Raw genomic sequence first — 17,155 nt, forward strand, 5'->3', positions numbered from 1 at the left:
GAGGCAGAGCAAGGAGATCCAAAGAGAAGGGAAGGATAGATGGCATTTTGGGGTGGCAACCGGAGGCAGAGCAAGGAGATCCAAAGAGAAGGGAAGGATAGATGGCATTTTGGGGTGGCAACCGGAGGCAGAGCAAGGAGATCCAAAGAGAAGGGAAGGATAGATGGCATTATTGTAGTGGCAAGCAGAGGGAAAGCAAAGAAAGAGGATGCAGAGATGGCATTCAGGTGGCCTCCCCTGCAAGCGACATTTGTTGTTGTTGTTGTTGTTATTATTATTATTATAGTGACAGATTATGCAAATGCTTTGGGCTGGAAGGGAAGGGAAGAGGTTCCAAGAGGGGAGTGGAAACCCATGACTTTGGGGGAGTCACACTCTCTCAGCCTCAGAAGAAAGGCAATGGCAAATCTTCTTGGAACCAATCTTGCCAAGAAAACCCCAGGATGGGGTCGTTTTAGGGTTGCCATAATCTGTAGTGACCCAAATACACACAACATACACACACACCTGGAAGTTTTTAAATTTGACAAGCTGACGGAATATGTGCACACAGTTTTTTTTTAAAAAAAAAAAAAAGGAGGGGGGAAAAGCACACATTCCGTTGCCCAATGGCTGTAGGAAATGTCACCTTTGACGAAAGCCGAAGTGAATTTGATTGACAACAAAGGAGGCTCCATTTTAAACTGGTACTGCAAATGTGAACTTCAGAGGGGCAAATTGCTCCGATCGAGGTAAAGGGTAGTGGGCACTTCTTTCCGAGCAGATTCGATCTGGGGGCAACTGGATCTGCCCAGTTCTAGCCAGGGCAAATGAGTGAGTGGGAATGGGGCCTGGGACTGAGAGTGATGGCCAAGTGGGAAATTGAGCCCACATCTCCAGAGTTGTAGTCCAATGCTCAAACTACTACACCACACTGGCTCTAAATTGGGCTTACTCTGTTCTCATCTAGAGAATCTGCTGAATTTTAAAAGCTCTTGCAGCCAGACTTTTCCATGGTGCCCTCCCATTTGTCTAGGAGTGACATTTGAACAATGCAGCCAAGTGAACAATTTAGGAGTGCTGATTACATGGGTCTTTCTAATGAGGTAGTGAGGGAAATGGTAAATAAAAGGCACCAAATACAGTATAGGAAAGAAAGAGAAATAGACAGAAAAGGATGTGTTGCCTAATGAGGAACTACTCAAGTCTTGGTCAGTAGCCTTTCTACCTACCAGAAATTAGAACATAGATCAAAGGATTCAAACTAAAAGAGATTTCACCTAGGCATTCTTTACTGTAAAAACTGTCCTAGTCTCTGGAGCAGCAAAAAACAAGCTTGCTCCATCTTCAATATGACAGTTAAACATGGCTATCATGTCAGCCCTTAATCTTCTCTTCTCCAGGTTAAACATACCCAGCTGTCCAGGCAGCTCCTCATAAGTTCATTAGACTGGATAAGCTTTGTAACAGACAGAGAGGAGTGCACTATTTTGTAGATGTTTTCTTTCCAAATTTTCTAAATATTCTCAGATGTTATTTTGTGAATGACTGCTTAAAAATATTATACAGAATTTTTGGGATCATCACTTCTCCTTTCAGAATATTTCTTTAACATCAATATGAATGTATGTGGCGGATACAAAATAAGCCTAATTAATACTGTGTTCCATTGGAGTTTTAAAAAACCCAATCAAAACCCGTTGTTGTGTGCCTTCAAGTTGTTTCAAATTATGGTGACCCTAAGGTGGCCATATCACAGTTTTTGGGTTGGTTTTTTTTTAGCAAGATTTGTTCAGAGGGGGTTTGCATTTGGTTATGTTAAGAGGTTGAAAGAGTATAACTTGCCCCAGGTCACCCAGTGAGTTTCCATGGCTAAGTAGGAATTTGAACCCTGAACTCCAGCGTTGTAGTCCAATGCTCAAACCACTACACGATACTGGCTCTCTAAAAAATAAACAAGCAAGCAAGCAAAAAAGCAAAGCAAAAACAAAACAAAACAAACAAAACCTTAGGAAAAAGCAACTAAAGTAGGGGAAAGCTATGGAAAAGCAACTAAAAGTTTTACTGCTTTTGAAGGGAGGTGGAATCCAGAGCCTCTGTCCCCCATTGAGACAACTTTCACTGCAGTTTCAGCTGCCATAATGTCATGCTGGTCCTTCTACCCACAGGTAGCATAGCCAGGAGCAACCTCCTCCTAAACTGGCAGCAGCATCCATTAAGAGGCATCATGCCAGTGGATATTCTGCCACAAGGCACCTGAAACAAGACTCATTGTGGCACCAGAGTCTCCTTGCACAAGGATTTTTGGGCAAGGCAAGAAGCAGCTGTACGGTTGTGGGCCGGGATCTGCTCAACCAAGTGCAATGACCTATTTTCAAGCTTTTTCCACTCAGGTGACAATGCAGCGGGAGCCAGCTTCCAACTAAAAGCATCTGTAATGAACTCGCACAGCCTACACTCAGGAAGGGAAGCAAGGAGAGGCAGCCAGGTGGAAACCCTTACAACCACAAGACACAAAGATATTAATAAGTAACAGCACTTTTCTTTTGAAAAAGGAAACAACTTGAGAACAAAAGAAGAGAGGACAGCTTGCCTTGCTCAGTTCAGGGGCAGCCATCCTTGTAAAAAGCCCTACAGAAAAGTCACTAATAATCCAGATATTGCCCTCTCTTCACCAGTTAACCTTCACCATGTATATTACTCCCCTGCTTTGAATTAAAGCAGATTCATGAACCTGCAAGTAAGGTTGCCAGACTAAAAACTGGAGAGGTCTCTTATACCTTTAATGATTGTATAGAAGAGAAAATTTTTAGCAGGTGTCACTTGTACCTGGTTGCATGACAAGTTGCATAAATTCCCTCTTCTACACAACTGTTAAAGGTACAGGAGCCTTCTCCAGTTTTCAGTGACAAACTTAAGCCACAAATAGGAAGATGGTATGCAGGGCTGAAGTATCTGGGCAGAAGGTGGGGCCTGTCATGATGGAGGAAAAAAACCTAATTCTCCCAAATGAAATTCCCGCTTCCATCTAACTTTCAAAGATATAGATACCCTGCTGTTCTTAACTGTTGGCTTTATTTCCCTTGTTGTCTAGCTCTCCCAGAAGACAGAAATCTCCAGGTTCTTCAACATTTATCAAATTAAAACTAGCATGGAAGATTTAAGTGAACCAGAAGGAACACTTCTGTCTTTGAATCTTTGTCCCTCCAGATATCTTGGGGTACAGCTCTCACAATCTTATCACAGCCATGGTGGCCAGGACTTTGGAGTATAGAACATTCAGAGTACTGAATATTTCTCTACCTGATTTAAGTGAACGCTGAACACAAAAAGAACCCTGTTCAATCAAACCAGAAGTCCATACCAAAGGTTCTTAAAATAGCTAATCCAGCCAGATACCTCCAGGGACCCATAGAAACAGGACTTGCAGAGAAGTCCACTTCCACTCCTCCTCCGCATCAGATGATATTCTGTGATACCCTGACTCTGAACATGCCCACCCTGAGGATATATCTCTTTATAAGTATGACAGATACATAATTGATATATATGATTAACAAATACTATTGTACTGTACAGTGATCTCCCCACAGCTGGAGTTACTACCTTTTTGTCCTTCTCTTCTTTCTGCATCATTTTCAGCACCACAACATGCAGAAATTACATAGTGCCTGACAAAAGTGAGGCCAACCATCAGTTCATTAAAATCATGTCCATCCTGACTAATTAGAGTTGCCAGGTGAACTGACCAGTTGGGTGGCAGAGGCTGGAATTGCTTCTTTGAAAGAGAGTTGTATTCTAAGAAAAGTTGTATTAAAACATCTGTTGAAAAGAATTTCCATGGATCCTACATGGCCAGTTTCTAATCTCCCTTCTGAAACAAAGGTCTTAGAATGAAAAGTGGCATCTTTTTCAAAAATGAAACTTTTTACCTAGGTCTATTTAAGTCTGGTTCAGATGTGGTTATATGACAGAAATAACCTTGGTTGCTTTGTTGGATGATCTACACCAGGAATTGAATGGAGGAGGGTGTCCCTATGGGTTCTGCTTGACCTCTCAGAAGTATTCTATCATGGTATCCTTCTTGGCTGTTTGGCTGATATGGAATTTGGACAAAATATTCTGTAAGAGGTCTGGTCCTTCATGGCTGAGCATTTCTAGAAGGTGTTGCTAAGGGACTGGTGTTCAACCTTTTGGCCATTAGTCTCTTAGGTTTTACAAGGTTCAGTAATGCTCCCTTTGCTTTGTAACATCTTTCTGAAGCTGCTGAGTAAATGTATCTGAATTTTGTGCCTGGGTATCACCACCATGCAGAAGATTCCCAGCTTCATCTTTTACAACAGATGCCAAAGACGCTGCAGAAGCCCTTAATCACCTGGCTGCAATGAAAGACAGAATACGAGAGCATACATTGAGGGCCAATTAAGACAAAATAGAAGGTCAGATGCTCAGCAGGAAAGCCAGCCTGGAATTGAGGTTACAACTTGTTCTAGGAGTTGTTGCATTCTCACTGAAAAAAGAGGTTCTCAGCAATCCTTCTGGAAGTCCTTTGATTGCTGAAGCTACGAGTGTCTTTGCTAAGCACTGGTTGGTATATCAACTGCACCTTTCCTGGAGAAGACAGATTTGGTTATAGTGGTTCATGCCTTTATCTTCAGATGAGGCTATTGAAATGTGCTCTGTATGGGACCACCCCTTGAAAAGTATCTGGAAACTACATTTAAATAAGACAGCCACATTGTTGTTTGCCATGTGCTTCAAAGACCACGTATAACAATTGATGTTCAAACTTCATTGGATTTCAGTTTGCTTTTGAGTTCAGTTCAAAGTGCTTGTTTCAATATATGAGATCTTCAGACTTCATGTGAGTCTGCCTGAAATTTGTGGTCCTCAATAGAGGCTCTGTTATTTGTTCAACTACCACAGGGGCCTAAGCTGATGAGTACATGAGATGGAGCTTCTTCTGTAGTGGTACCTCAGTTGTGCAACTCCATCCAAAGGAAAGCCCTCTAGCTCCACCCCTTTTGAGCTTCCAGGAACGGTTTCCTGCACATTTCAAGATTACTTACAAATTTCTTTCCAAAATGTCAACCTCGTATTTCCAAGCCAAAAGGCTAAAGGAGCTTACATTTAAATATAAAGCCATACAAAAGCAGGCCAATTATATGCAGAAACAGACAATGAACAGAACAATGAAAGAAACAATTGAGACAAAGAGCAGACATGCAAGCAGTTCTAATCTAGCAACTGCAGCACAACCAATTCCTTTCTGACCAGGAATTACTCAACTATTTTTTTGGAAGCAGTTTGAGTTTTGGGGGCAGGATTTTCCACAGGGAGGCTACTGAGAAAGTCTTGCATCTAGCAACCATTTGTTGAAGCGTCTTTGGTATCTTTGTAGAAGAACCAACTCCACCCAACTGGTTCAGCACAGAGGGTAAAACAAAGGGAGAGGGAACCTGGTACAACCAAGGGGCTTCTGGCCTCACAAAGGATGGAGGCATACTGGATTGCAAAGGGAATATCTTTTTGTGTTGCAAATGGAAGAAATTTCCTGGACTCTGAGAATCCCACATAGGCAGGAGTAGGAGGGGCCAGCTTGCATGAATAACCCCTCCATACCATCTGAACTGAGAATAACAACAACAAAATGGAGGCCTATGACTAATATCTTCTTCTTCTTCTTTTTTGGTCTCCTGTATGGTTTTCAACACTACCTTATGAAGAAGCCAGTGGAGCTTCGAAAGCTTGCAACGTATATATTATGCATTTTGGTTGGTCCACTAAAGGTATCACTTTTGGGTAGATTTTGGGTGTTACTGGATTTTGCTATATGGGCAACACAGCTACCCCTAGATATATTTTCTGGTATAGCATAGGTTTTTCATGCAGAAGATTTCAGGTTCAGTCCCTAATATTTCCAGCTAAGGTAAAGAAAGATTTGGGTTCAATGTTCCTAACAGCTGCTGCCAGCACAAATAAACAATACTAAGCTAGGTGGACAACAGACTGAGCAATAGCAATGCCCTATGTTTCTGTTTTTAAAAACTTAGGTGGCAGGGGGAACACAAAGCATGGACGCTTGTAGATGAGGCTATTGAAATGTGCTCCTTGAAATGCTTTCATGCTTGTGACACTTTCATGCTCGTGAAAGGTCATTACCTGCTCATTAATCTGACTCTGATCAAGGCATGCAAAAATACCTTCTGTATAAATTCCTACACACTGCACAAAAGAGGCAGCATGACACATACATTTTTTAAACATGATTGGCTGCTTTCAGCAATGATGGGGAAGTTACAAATTCTGGACAGCAAGGAGACTAGCCTGCCCTCCAGGAAAATACTTCAGAACATAGTGCCCCTAATCTAACAAGCAACCTGCTCTCATTTACCAGAATGTCTCTTACATTCAGAAAAATAACCTCTGCTTTAAAAACAAATTGAAGAAGACAGTTGTGTCTGACCTTCCCAGAATCCTTCGACTTGCAGAACGAACAACCCACCTCCAGTGATGCTGCCAGCACTGTTCATAGCACAAGCCATCCGTTGCTTACGTGGCAGAGCTTATGAATGGACTGGAAGAGTATGACATTCTGAAGACAGAATGTAAGGAACAAAAGGTGAATGGAATCAAGGCATAAGAAAATGGACAAGAGCAAAAACGATGGCATATAAGGACACATGAGAAGTTGAAGGAAAATGAGTGCACAAAGAGATAAAGACAGTAAGGTTGACATAACACTGCTTATCTTGTAACCATAGCTAAGAGATGATGTGAAGCAGGGGGCGGGGGCATAACCTCTTCTATCCCATTCACTTCAGAATATATTCACCCATTTACTCCTTTTCTTTTATCTGCTTAACTGTGTTTGAGAATTATAGCTGCATATATCAAACCATTGTTAATGCTAACTAGGTTCCCCATCTGAAAGGTCTGCAAACCCTGGTTAGAAAAGAGCCTGGTATTGCCAGTAGATGCAACACTAGACAATTGTAGAGGGGGGAAAGGACTTTGTACCAGAAAGGAAGTGAAAGGAAAATCTGTTTCCCAAATCTGCTTGCTATTTCTACTTTCTTAACCTTGATTAAGAAATTAGGACCAGGCCACTGAATTTTAAGGCTAGAGTTTACTAGAGGTGGTGGTGGTGGTGGGGGGGTGTTGCTCGGTTTCAGCTAACACTGCAACTGGGAGCACAGGAAGTTGTTTTACAATAGGTCAGACCATTGGTCCATTCAGCTCAGCATTATTTACTCTAGATGGGAAGCTTTCTTCAGGATCTTGTGTTATGTCCACATGGAGGAAAAGAAATGTCCCCACGCTAACCTGTTTAGATGATGTACAGGCCCCAAAGAGGTGGCCTGTGCCACACTCCAGGGCAATTCTCTGGAATAAAAAGAGTACAGTGGTACCCCGGGTTACGAATATAATTCGTTCCGCGGCGCCGTTCGCTAACCCGAAAGATTTCGCAACCCGAAAAAGCCATAGCCGCTAGCGCTGTGAAGCCGCGATTTCGTGCCGAAAGTAAAAAGCGCCGAAAAGCACCCAAAAAAAGGTTCGAAAAAAAAAACGTAACCCGAAACAGTTTTTTCCTATTTAATTTTTTCGTATCCCGGAAATTTCGTAACGCGGTGATTTCGTATCCCGGGGTACCACTGTATCTATTTGCTCTGAATTCCCCTGAGTGTGCAGATTGTGCGCTGGTGTGGGAATAGGGAGAGGAGTGCTGGCAAGCAGGTGGAAAAGGTCAGGAGAAGTCGCCCTGGGCTGAGCAAGCCACTGACTCAGGGGAGTGTGCATACATTGCTCCAAGCATCAGCCCATTGTGGGTGCTGGTTGTGCAGACAGCTCATCCCCCCACAAATCTGGAAGCCCCAAGAGTAAGCCAGATTTTCCCATCAATATAGACACACCCTCAGTCAGAGTTTCCATCATTTGCTAACTGGTTTTTTGAACTAGAGGAATAAGAGTTTGGTGAATTTCTAAATACCACTGGCTTCATGTTACATGTCCAAAGAAACAGCCAACAGGTAATTGTGAATGAAAGGAATCAAATTATTTTTAGAAGCACTGGATCCCATGTCAGCAAGTCAGCTACTGGATCTCATTACCTCACCCACATAAGCCACTGTTTTTATTTTGCTTGCTGTCAGTTTCAATTAATGTGTGAATCTAGGAGAGGTTTGATCTGGGAGCTTCTGCAACCCACACATTGGCTTCTGTAGAATAAAAGGGGCCATGTGTGTGAATCTGTATGGTATTGCTTTTTGTGAAGCTTTGTCATAAACAACAAAAGCGCCAGGAAGAAAGAGGCCATGTTAGGACAGGCAGAGTAGCTGGAGGCAGGACTGTCTGAAGCATGCCATCAACTGTACTTTGCATCTTACAGCTCTTCCGAATATTACTCACCCAGCGCAAGAAGAAATAAGCAGAAGGGGAAAGACAATGGGGGAGTAATCCACATAGCAATTCCTGGATTCAAGCGAACAGAAATAGTACTTGCTGTTTGGGTTCCCCATGAACAAAGTTACAGTTGCTTTGGTTCTGCTTCTGTCTGAAACCCAGATTTCCCCTCCCCATCCTAACTCCAACCTCCCATGTATGTTTCAGCAGTGAAAGAAGGACTAAGCTGGCTCAGGATATTTTGCTGCCTAAAACAAAGAAGAAGACTGTGCCCTCCCCTCAGTTCATGTACACTACACTGATTAAACTTCCTTACAAAGGGATAGTGTATCACACCTAATGCTAGTTTAAGGTTTCCAAGACAGATCATATGCCATTTACACTATTCTGTCTTCCAGTAAATGGGAAGAGCACAGGAGCTTGGATGAAACAGTTGGGATGCAGCTATGGCCACCACTGTCACCTACCTCCACTATCTGCATCACTTAATGATAAGACTGGCCTTGAGAAGATAGATGATGTTGTTGTTCTTGTTGTCTATACATTGAAATAGAAGGTAAGACACACCCTCAGGCTTTTAAACTAGCCGTCAGAAGGAAAAAAGACTGGCATTTATAGCCAAGTGAGGCAAGACTGATTCTCTTGTTCCTTACAGTGGTGTAGTGCAGCCAGGGCTCACAGGACTGAACACGCAGGACTTTTTGATCAGCAGGAACTATGACATTGGGGTCAAGAAGACTGGGCAAAATGAGCAGCTAGAAGCTGCTCACACCCCAATCATTCTGGGACCATGGTAACTAGATGTCATGGTCCCAAGGATGGCTGTTGCTGCGGTCCAAAACGGACTGCCGGTAGGACCAGGTTTTTCTTGCTCCTTTTCTGACTGGGTTCAGGCCACCTTAGGCGGCCTTAGCACAGTTTCCAGACGGTTTGGGGGGTTGTGTCATATAAACGCCATGCTTCCAGCGCAGCCCAAAGCTGGCTCTTTTTGTCCATTTGTTTCAAGCCAATGTCTGCCACATGCACACTCATGGATTCTATTGTTTTCTCTGAGTTTTGTTGCAATTCCCACAGGAACTGGAGGGGGAATGAAATTTCCCAGCTATTTATCAGCTATTCCTGTTGCAATCCAACGTATATGGAATGGCTTGGATTTGAGTGGGCAATATCTACTAACTTTTTAAAAGACCTGCTCCTGGTAAAAATGAAAACTGCTAGAATTTTTTTTTAAATTAATACAGACCACCATTGCTGTTTGCATTTATAGACTCCACATGGAGGTGTGCTATACTTTGGACTGTCATAATGAGGGTTGCACTTCAACATTCTCCACCGTACCACTGCTTGTTTATCATTCTTGCAGGGGTGGAGTGGTGCAACTGCCTAGTGGCCTTTGTTGCTCTGGCCCATCACCAAACCAGAGTGTCTTTCCTCTTCCTTCAAGGGCAACTGACAGCTGAAATTGTGTTCTGGCTTTGAGGCAGAAGGGAAAGAGTTCCAGCATTTTTACCTGTTCACTTTCACTTTCAGAGCCAGATTTGCTGAAATAGAAGAAGTGGGGGGAAGCAACATACATGTGACCATCACTCCTCTAGTCAGGGGGAAAGTGGCTTTTCTTTGGCTTCCCATACTGTCACACACAGTCCTCTCTCTTTCTGGCCTGACTTTGTTGCTTCTGCCTTAGTTACTTATAATTATGGTGCTTGACATGACAAAACTGAAGGGAATACAGCCTTTGGTTTGTCCAGATCAATATCCATGGAGTATATTAATTGTTCATACAGAAAAGAGGGGGAATCAATATTGAGTTCACTGGTTGCAAGGGATTAAACCTGAACTTTGACATTAAGATACCTACTTATTAGAACTTACCTTGATAATCACTTATAGTTTTGGATTAATTTGGCCTAGGTTTCTAATCTGGAACAGTACAAACCATCACAAGGCATGGTTACCATCTGCTAGCCCCAGCAATAAGCAAACAAATAAATAAGTAAAGGGAGGAGACACAGCAAATCATCTTTCAAGGGGGAGCACCATCCACAAAAGAAACATCCATGCATGAAATTGGCACATTTTAATGCATCCTGAAAAACTACAAAACCCATGATAAATAATGAAATGTCATGATGCACATTTTTTATTCCCTATGACCACAGAATTTTCACTAAGCAGCAAAAAGAAAATATAGAGGCACTTGGTTCACAAATTTCATGACTCCCCAGTCAATTGTTAAGATTAAAATTCACATCTCATAGCATGTTACTTATTTGCTATTACTTAATTTGTGCTGCAGTGTACTAATTATAAAGGAAAGCATTCTGAGTATGCAGAAAGTCCCTTGCCTTGAAGCAACCAGAGGGTGGAAACATTACATGACAGCCATATTGACTTGGGATCCTGGGAGTGCTGACAAAAAATTAATAGAGATGCTATAACAAAATTGCAGGCACAAGTTCACCAGAACATAAAACGTTTTTAAAGGAAATAATGGAGTGGTTGGGTTTTATGTGTAATCAAACCACCAATTGAGAAATACACCACTGCTCTTCTCCATTTCGAAGGTGACAATGAAAAGCTTTGTATAACAATTTATCTCTGCATTGTTGGCAGCTTTTGTTGTTGTATGCCTTCAAGTAAATACCAACCTATGGTGACCTGACAGGGAAACTATCATGTGGTTTTGTCCAGAGTTTGTTTTTGCCTTTCTCTGAGGCTGAGAGGATGTGATTTTTCCCAAGGTAATCTAATGGGTTTCCATGACCAGGCAGGGATTCAAACCCTGGCCTATAGAGCTGTAATCCAACACTCAAACTATTGCCTGGATGGAAAGTGCAGAATTTTGGAAAACCTTGCAAGGTCTTTCATTAAGGGGTTGATTGTACAGAGTCTGGTCTAGATCCCTCTCTGAAAAATTAATTTACCATTTACGACTACTTGAAGGAGAGATAAAGGAAGATAGTTACATAGAAATCTGATCACCATTTTCCCTCTGCAATATGGGTATGATTTCAGCACATGGATCACCAATAAATCAATTTCAGTTCTAGAATAGTACTTTTTGACACAATGATTCATATTTGGGGAGGAGACCTAAGAGTTATGTCTAGGATACTAAGTAGAAAATGTGTAAGACTATGATAGATGCATAACTTTAACTATTTTTTTTGGGGGGGGAGCATATTGTTGTTTGCAAATGTACGTAAAATCTAAATTAAAAGCAATTTTATAAAAGGATTTTTTGGTTCCCAAGTTTTGGATGTAGCCAGAAAGGGAATAGTACTTTTCTGAGGGGATTGCCTGCCACCCCTCACTCTGCTCTGGTACCCTTTCAGGCTTCTTAAAGAATCAAAGCCCACAGAGACCTGTCTTGAAGTACTCTGTATTATTATTAGCCTAAGAAAACTGTGGATACATTTAGAGCAGTGGTTCCCAACCTGTGGGTCGGGACCCCTTTGGGGGTCAAATGACCCTTTCATGGAGGTCGCCTAAGACCATTGGAAAACACCTATTTAATTACAGTTATGAAGTAGCAATGAAAATAATTTCATGGGTTTGGGTCAGCACAACATGAAGAACTGTATTAAAGGGTCACGGCATTAGGAAGGGTGGGAACCACTGATTTAGGGTTTATCAGAATCACAGCTTTCTCTCAGATCCATGGTCACTGCAACTCTGTGTTCACATCCACCCCCTCTGCCCCTTGCACTTTAAAGATCAGTTAAAACCCAGTTTCCCCATGGCATAATACTCACAAAGTGATCTACTTGACAGAGTGCACATCCAGACTGTTAGAAAAATCTCAGATTTAGTTCCCATTCTTTTCAGTGTTATACTGGGTTAAAATAAACCAGCCTAGAAAGCTAGTATAAAAAATCTTTGATCATACTACGAACTGACAGAAAATGTTCCAGGAAAAAACAAAATGTGTATGAATCTCCAAAATAAAAGTGGAATTAATAGGGGTAAAATCTAGGATTTTCTGGTCTTTTTAATCAATCTGAGTGCATCTTAAAAATACGTCCCAGATTTTGATCCTATTCTTTCCTATTTTATTTTGAAAACCTATACAACTTTTGTTTTTCCCCAGAATATTTTCTGTCAGCTCCTGATACAATCAGAGACTATTTATACTAGCTCCCCAAATCAGTTTATTTTAACCCAGTATATAATCAGAAAGAACAGGGGGAGAAATCTGGAAGTTTTCAATCAATCTGGATGTATGTGTCTCCTAGATTTTTTTTTAATGGTGACTATTTTGTCTTATTCATATTGTAATAATGCTAAACTTAAGGTCCTATATATACAGTAGGCCTTTGGTATCTGCTAAGGTTTACTTCAATTTCCATTAAATGCAATGGTGTGGTAAAATGGTGTCCCTTATATACAATGGCAAAATCAAGGTTTGCTGTTTGAATTTTTTAAAAAAATATTTTCAAGCCATAGATGGTTGAATCCATGGATAAAGAGGGCCAATTGTAGTTTGCAAATAATATGGGTTGGTTACTTAATTCGTAAGCAAACTTCTGGTAAGTACACAGCAGTTGCTGTATTTTGAACTGTGTTCTTAAACCTCCCTCAAGATTGCTAATCCTGGGATGGAAATACATCTATTTTGTCTCACTACCCTAGTTCCAGCAGCTTTGTATTGAGGGAATTTGTGCGAGCAGAGTTTTATGATGTCCTCATGGGGGTTGTTCTCACTTACGATTTACAACGATTTAAAATACACCGGTTCCGTTAAATCCGATTCAAAATAACACAGGTGTTATCCCGCGTTACAAATCGCTTTTTTTTCTTCGTTCTCATGTACCAACTGAATCGCTGTAAATGATCCACTTTCATTCCTATTCAAGACTGAATCAGTGTATATATAACCCGGTTTTAGCGTTATTTCGTTTGCACTTGCCTTTTTCGGCTGTCAATCAAAGCACGTCATCATGACGTCACATTTATTCGGAGTAACATACACTGATGTAGCCTGTACCTGCTCATGTCATATGTAGGAATCCCCATCTCAGAAGACACCACCTTTCTTCCTTCCTTCCTTCCTTCCTTCCTTCCTTCCTTCCTTCCTTCCAAAAACACATTGAGAAGAGCAATACATATATTAATGGTAGGCAGCATAACAGGGTGTTTTAACTCTCTAGTAACAATGTGAAAGGAGGAGGAAAAAGAAGGAAAAAGAAGAAGAAGATGGGCAACCAGTGCCAACCCTCTTGGGTCCCTTGTACTTTGCCCAACTGTGCTGGGTGTTGATATCAAGTCCATCAGGTATGAAAAGATGCTCTCTGGGCTCCCTTGTTTTCTTGGATTTGACTCCTACCTTTGATAGAGCCATATTTTCTTTTATTTTGAAGGCCTTTCCTTGTAAATATGCAAATGTGTCTTCTGAGATAGGGATCCCTATATAAGACATGAGCTGTCTTCTATGGACTGCAGTTTCCATAGTCCCAGGCAATTAGTCATGTCAGCCAGGGGTGTGAGCAGATGTGGTCCAAAACGTCTGGTACCAGGTAGCCTGCCCCTAATCTAAGATCTCTAGAATATAGATTTAAATTGGTTGAATGCCATTGTTTCTCTACAGACATGTCTGAGGACTATATCTGGAAGGAAACAGCCTAGAGATCACTAACAGATCTCTGGGACCATGGGACTGCCCAATCCTGGTATTGCAGCTGAAGACATGATCACACTTTTCTTTACTTAGAATGCAAGCATGATTGAGGGGGGCATCCATGAGAGTTCCTTGTTAATAGCCAGAGATGCCTTCACTATGCTTTGGAGACACTGCAGAAGTGGACAGAGGTGATGCCTTGTGATAGTAATGCCAAAAGAAACTATTTTCTTGCTTTAATCCCAGTTTAACAACCCCACGTGATAAAGTCCTTTATTTATATCCCACCCTCCTCCCAGGATGAGACTCAAGCTTACAAAAAGGCAGAAAATACAATAAAAGTTCCTCAGATTTATCTCTTCCTTCTAACTCCACCAGTTAGTATGACTGCACCCTCCTATGGTCCTTCCCTCCGTCTTCCTCTAGCCATTTGGGATAAAAAGTATTGCCATAGCATTCCCCAAGACAAAAGTAACATAAAACAGGATTAGGTAGGAGAAGGTTGCAGCAGAAGTGGGGATTGACAAGACTAAAAGCCTTCAGCAATTGTTTGATTTGCTGGTCTGTCTGGCAGTTCACATTTGAAGGCAGGATCTTAGCTGTTATTATATCTCAGTCTCAGTAAAGTACAACCAAGCATCAGTCTTGATGTTCAGAATTACAACTGCCCTAGGCTTCCACTCTCAAGGGTGTCTGCTTGCTTACAGTGAAATGGCACCACTGGTCATGGCTGTGCCATTTATCAGTGCTGAATTAATGTACAAAGAGTGAACAATGCAGGTGGATTTTCCCCTCCTGAACCCTCTAATTGATTTGGGAGTACAAGTCTCACAGACTTTTACAGGAGGATATCCCAAGTCTCTTGATTTCCAGTCTGTGGATTTTCCCCCTCCAAAGCAAGCCTATATGCTCTTTTCCTTCACTCGTCTCCCTTAATTCATTTATACAAACAGTTCAGTGAGCTTTTTTCCCCTCCTGCAATGTATTTCCCAGTGTTCCCCAGATGCAAAAAGAAGCCAATGTATCCACTTATCTCTCAGAATGAATGTTTGGAAGAGAGCACCTGGGAGAGGGGATAGCAGCTCAGTTAAATTTTGTGAACCATAACAACCATTATTATAACCATTGACAGTAAAGGAAGTTGTGGATGATGGATGCAGGAAAGCATGCGATTGGGGTGAGACACTTACTCTAGAACATCCCGGTTGAACTGTTTCTTGCTGTTTCCCAGGAACTCCCCAATCATCTGTCGACTAAGCCCCTTGCGCTGCAACAGAAAATGTGCCACACCAATTGGAGTGTCTGGGATAAACCCGCGAGAGATAAGGAACTGAATCCCCTTGTCTGGATTTCTGAAATGAGAGGACAAGCAAAGATTAATTGTACACCTCAACTGATGAAGAAGATGTGTTCCCAGGCGTTACTTCTTTAACAAAACATGTAGCAGCACCAGAGGCAGAAAGAATAGAAGGTTCCTACAAAAGTGAACAGCTGCTCAACATGTTTCAGTAAAAATTTTATCCAAAACTAACAATATGCAAATGTGAAATGAAACAAACAAGCCAAGTAAGACTTGTGTAAGTAAACAAAAACATTTAGAACCTTCTATAGAGCCCCTGAAAGCTTCTTCAAGTCATCCAGGTATGACTTTTCTGTTTCAGCAGCCTCCACTTTTTTAATGATTTCCATTATAGTGAACAAGCATGGTGGGGATAGCTTATATGCTTTTTTCCCTTTCTGTTTTGCTATTCACACATGCTCATAAAGGATTTTAGAGGCAGGTGCTGGTCATCTTGCTTGCTGCTTCACATAGGCGCGTTACAGACTGCCCCTTTGGGGCGGCCTGTAGGCACGCCTTTCCCCAGTGTATCAGGGCCTCAGTGGTCAGAACGGCAGCCGCTGAGGCCCTGATCTGCCGCTTTCCGGGCCGCGGGGAAGCGGCAAAAGGCCACTTCCCCGCAGCCTGGAAAGGGGTGTCCTTGGGGCTTCAATCCCAAGGACACCCCAATGGCAGCGGGGACTCCCAGAAAGGAGCCGCTTGGCCCCTTTCTGATTTGCGTCACTGGTGCAGCCTTCACACGCATTAAGCGCCCTCGCACGGAGTGATGGCGTCACGTCCCGCCACGTTTGGAGGCGGCGCGTTCGTGACGCCATCATGGCGGCGGCCGTGTGGAACAGCCGCCGCCATTTTGTGCGCGTGGAGCACGTGCTAGGGTTAGGGGGGTGCAGAAGCACTGCCCCTTCCTAACCCTAGTACACGCTCCGCACATACTTTAATGGCGGTCTGTAAACCGCCATAGAATTCTTTCCCAGCTCAAATTGTAAGGCGAACCTATCATGGGTTTTTCTTAGCAAATTTCATCTGAGGGGGTTTGCCACTGCAATCCTCTGAGGTTGAGAGAATGTGACTTGCTCAAGTCACCTATCAGGTTTCAAGGCTAAGTAGGGATTTGAAACATGGCCTCCAGAATCATAGTCCAACATTCAAACCACTGTGCCATGCTTGCTCTTCTTGAATTTATAGTTCTCTTTAAAAGGACACATTATCTCAGTGAGACCCCAGTGACTAATCCCAGTTTCAGTTCATTTTTATTCAAAGCTAAATTGGTCATTTTGTCACTAAATTGATTTGACATATCATATCCAGTGCAAAAGGGACTCTGTAGGTTACCATGCACTAATATTGCCTTTCATATTCCTTCAGCAATGTACAATTTGATTAAAGCGTCACCCTGTACTGTTTCTGGATTTAGTTGGCAGTCATCGTTCTTATTTTCTTGAGGAGCTCACTGAGCTTGGCTAGATGCTGTGAAATTCCTTCAGCTCTCATGGCTTTCCCTTCGCCTACAGAGATAGCCACCCACACAAATACTGCTATTAGAGCAACACGGCATAATGAGGCTTTCTCCATTCCAGGAATTCCACCCACTCACCATGAAATGAGTTGTGGTTTGAAGTGCCGAGTCATAAACGTGTTCAGTCAATTTGCAGAAGGCTGTCTCAGTTCAGAATATTACTCAATAATTGTTCATAAGGGAGTTACATGATTGAAGACATGGAGGATAAGGCCACACAGAAGACCTCTTGGGCCACATAGACCCAATTTTTGCATCGGGTAGCAGTTATAATACTGTAGGTAAACCACTGGTGTTATTA

At 42.2% G+C, this 17,155-nt stretch overlaps 1 protein-coding gene across 8 annotated transcripts in view; it reads right to left on the reverse strand.

Annotated features, from left to right (window-relative positions):
- The window catches only part of IQSEC3 (IQ motif and Sec7 domain ArfGEF 3), a 212,604-nt gene that overhangs the window by 38,551 nt on the left and 156,898 nt on the right, over positions 1-17,155 (reverse strand). For all 8 annotated transcript variants that reach the window (XM_042466566.1, XM_042466565.1, XM_042466573.1 and 5 more), the window contains one exon: positions 15,190-15,351. In XM_042466566.1, the coding sequence (XP_042322500.1) occupies positions 15,190-15,351 (162 nt within the window). The remainder of the gene's footprint in view (positions 1-15,189; positions 15,352-17,155) is intronic.

This window comes from Sceloporus undulatus, chromosome 5 (genome assembly GCF_019175285.1).
Source record: "Sceloporus undulatus isolate JIND9_A2432 ecotype Alabama chromosome 5, SceUnd_v1.1, whole genome shotgun sequence".
Lineage (NCBI taxonomy): Eukaryota > Metazoa > Chordata > Lepidosauria > Squamata > Phrynosomatidae > Sceloporus > Sceloporus undulatus.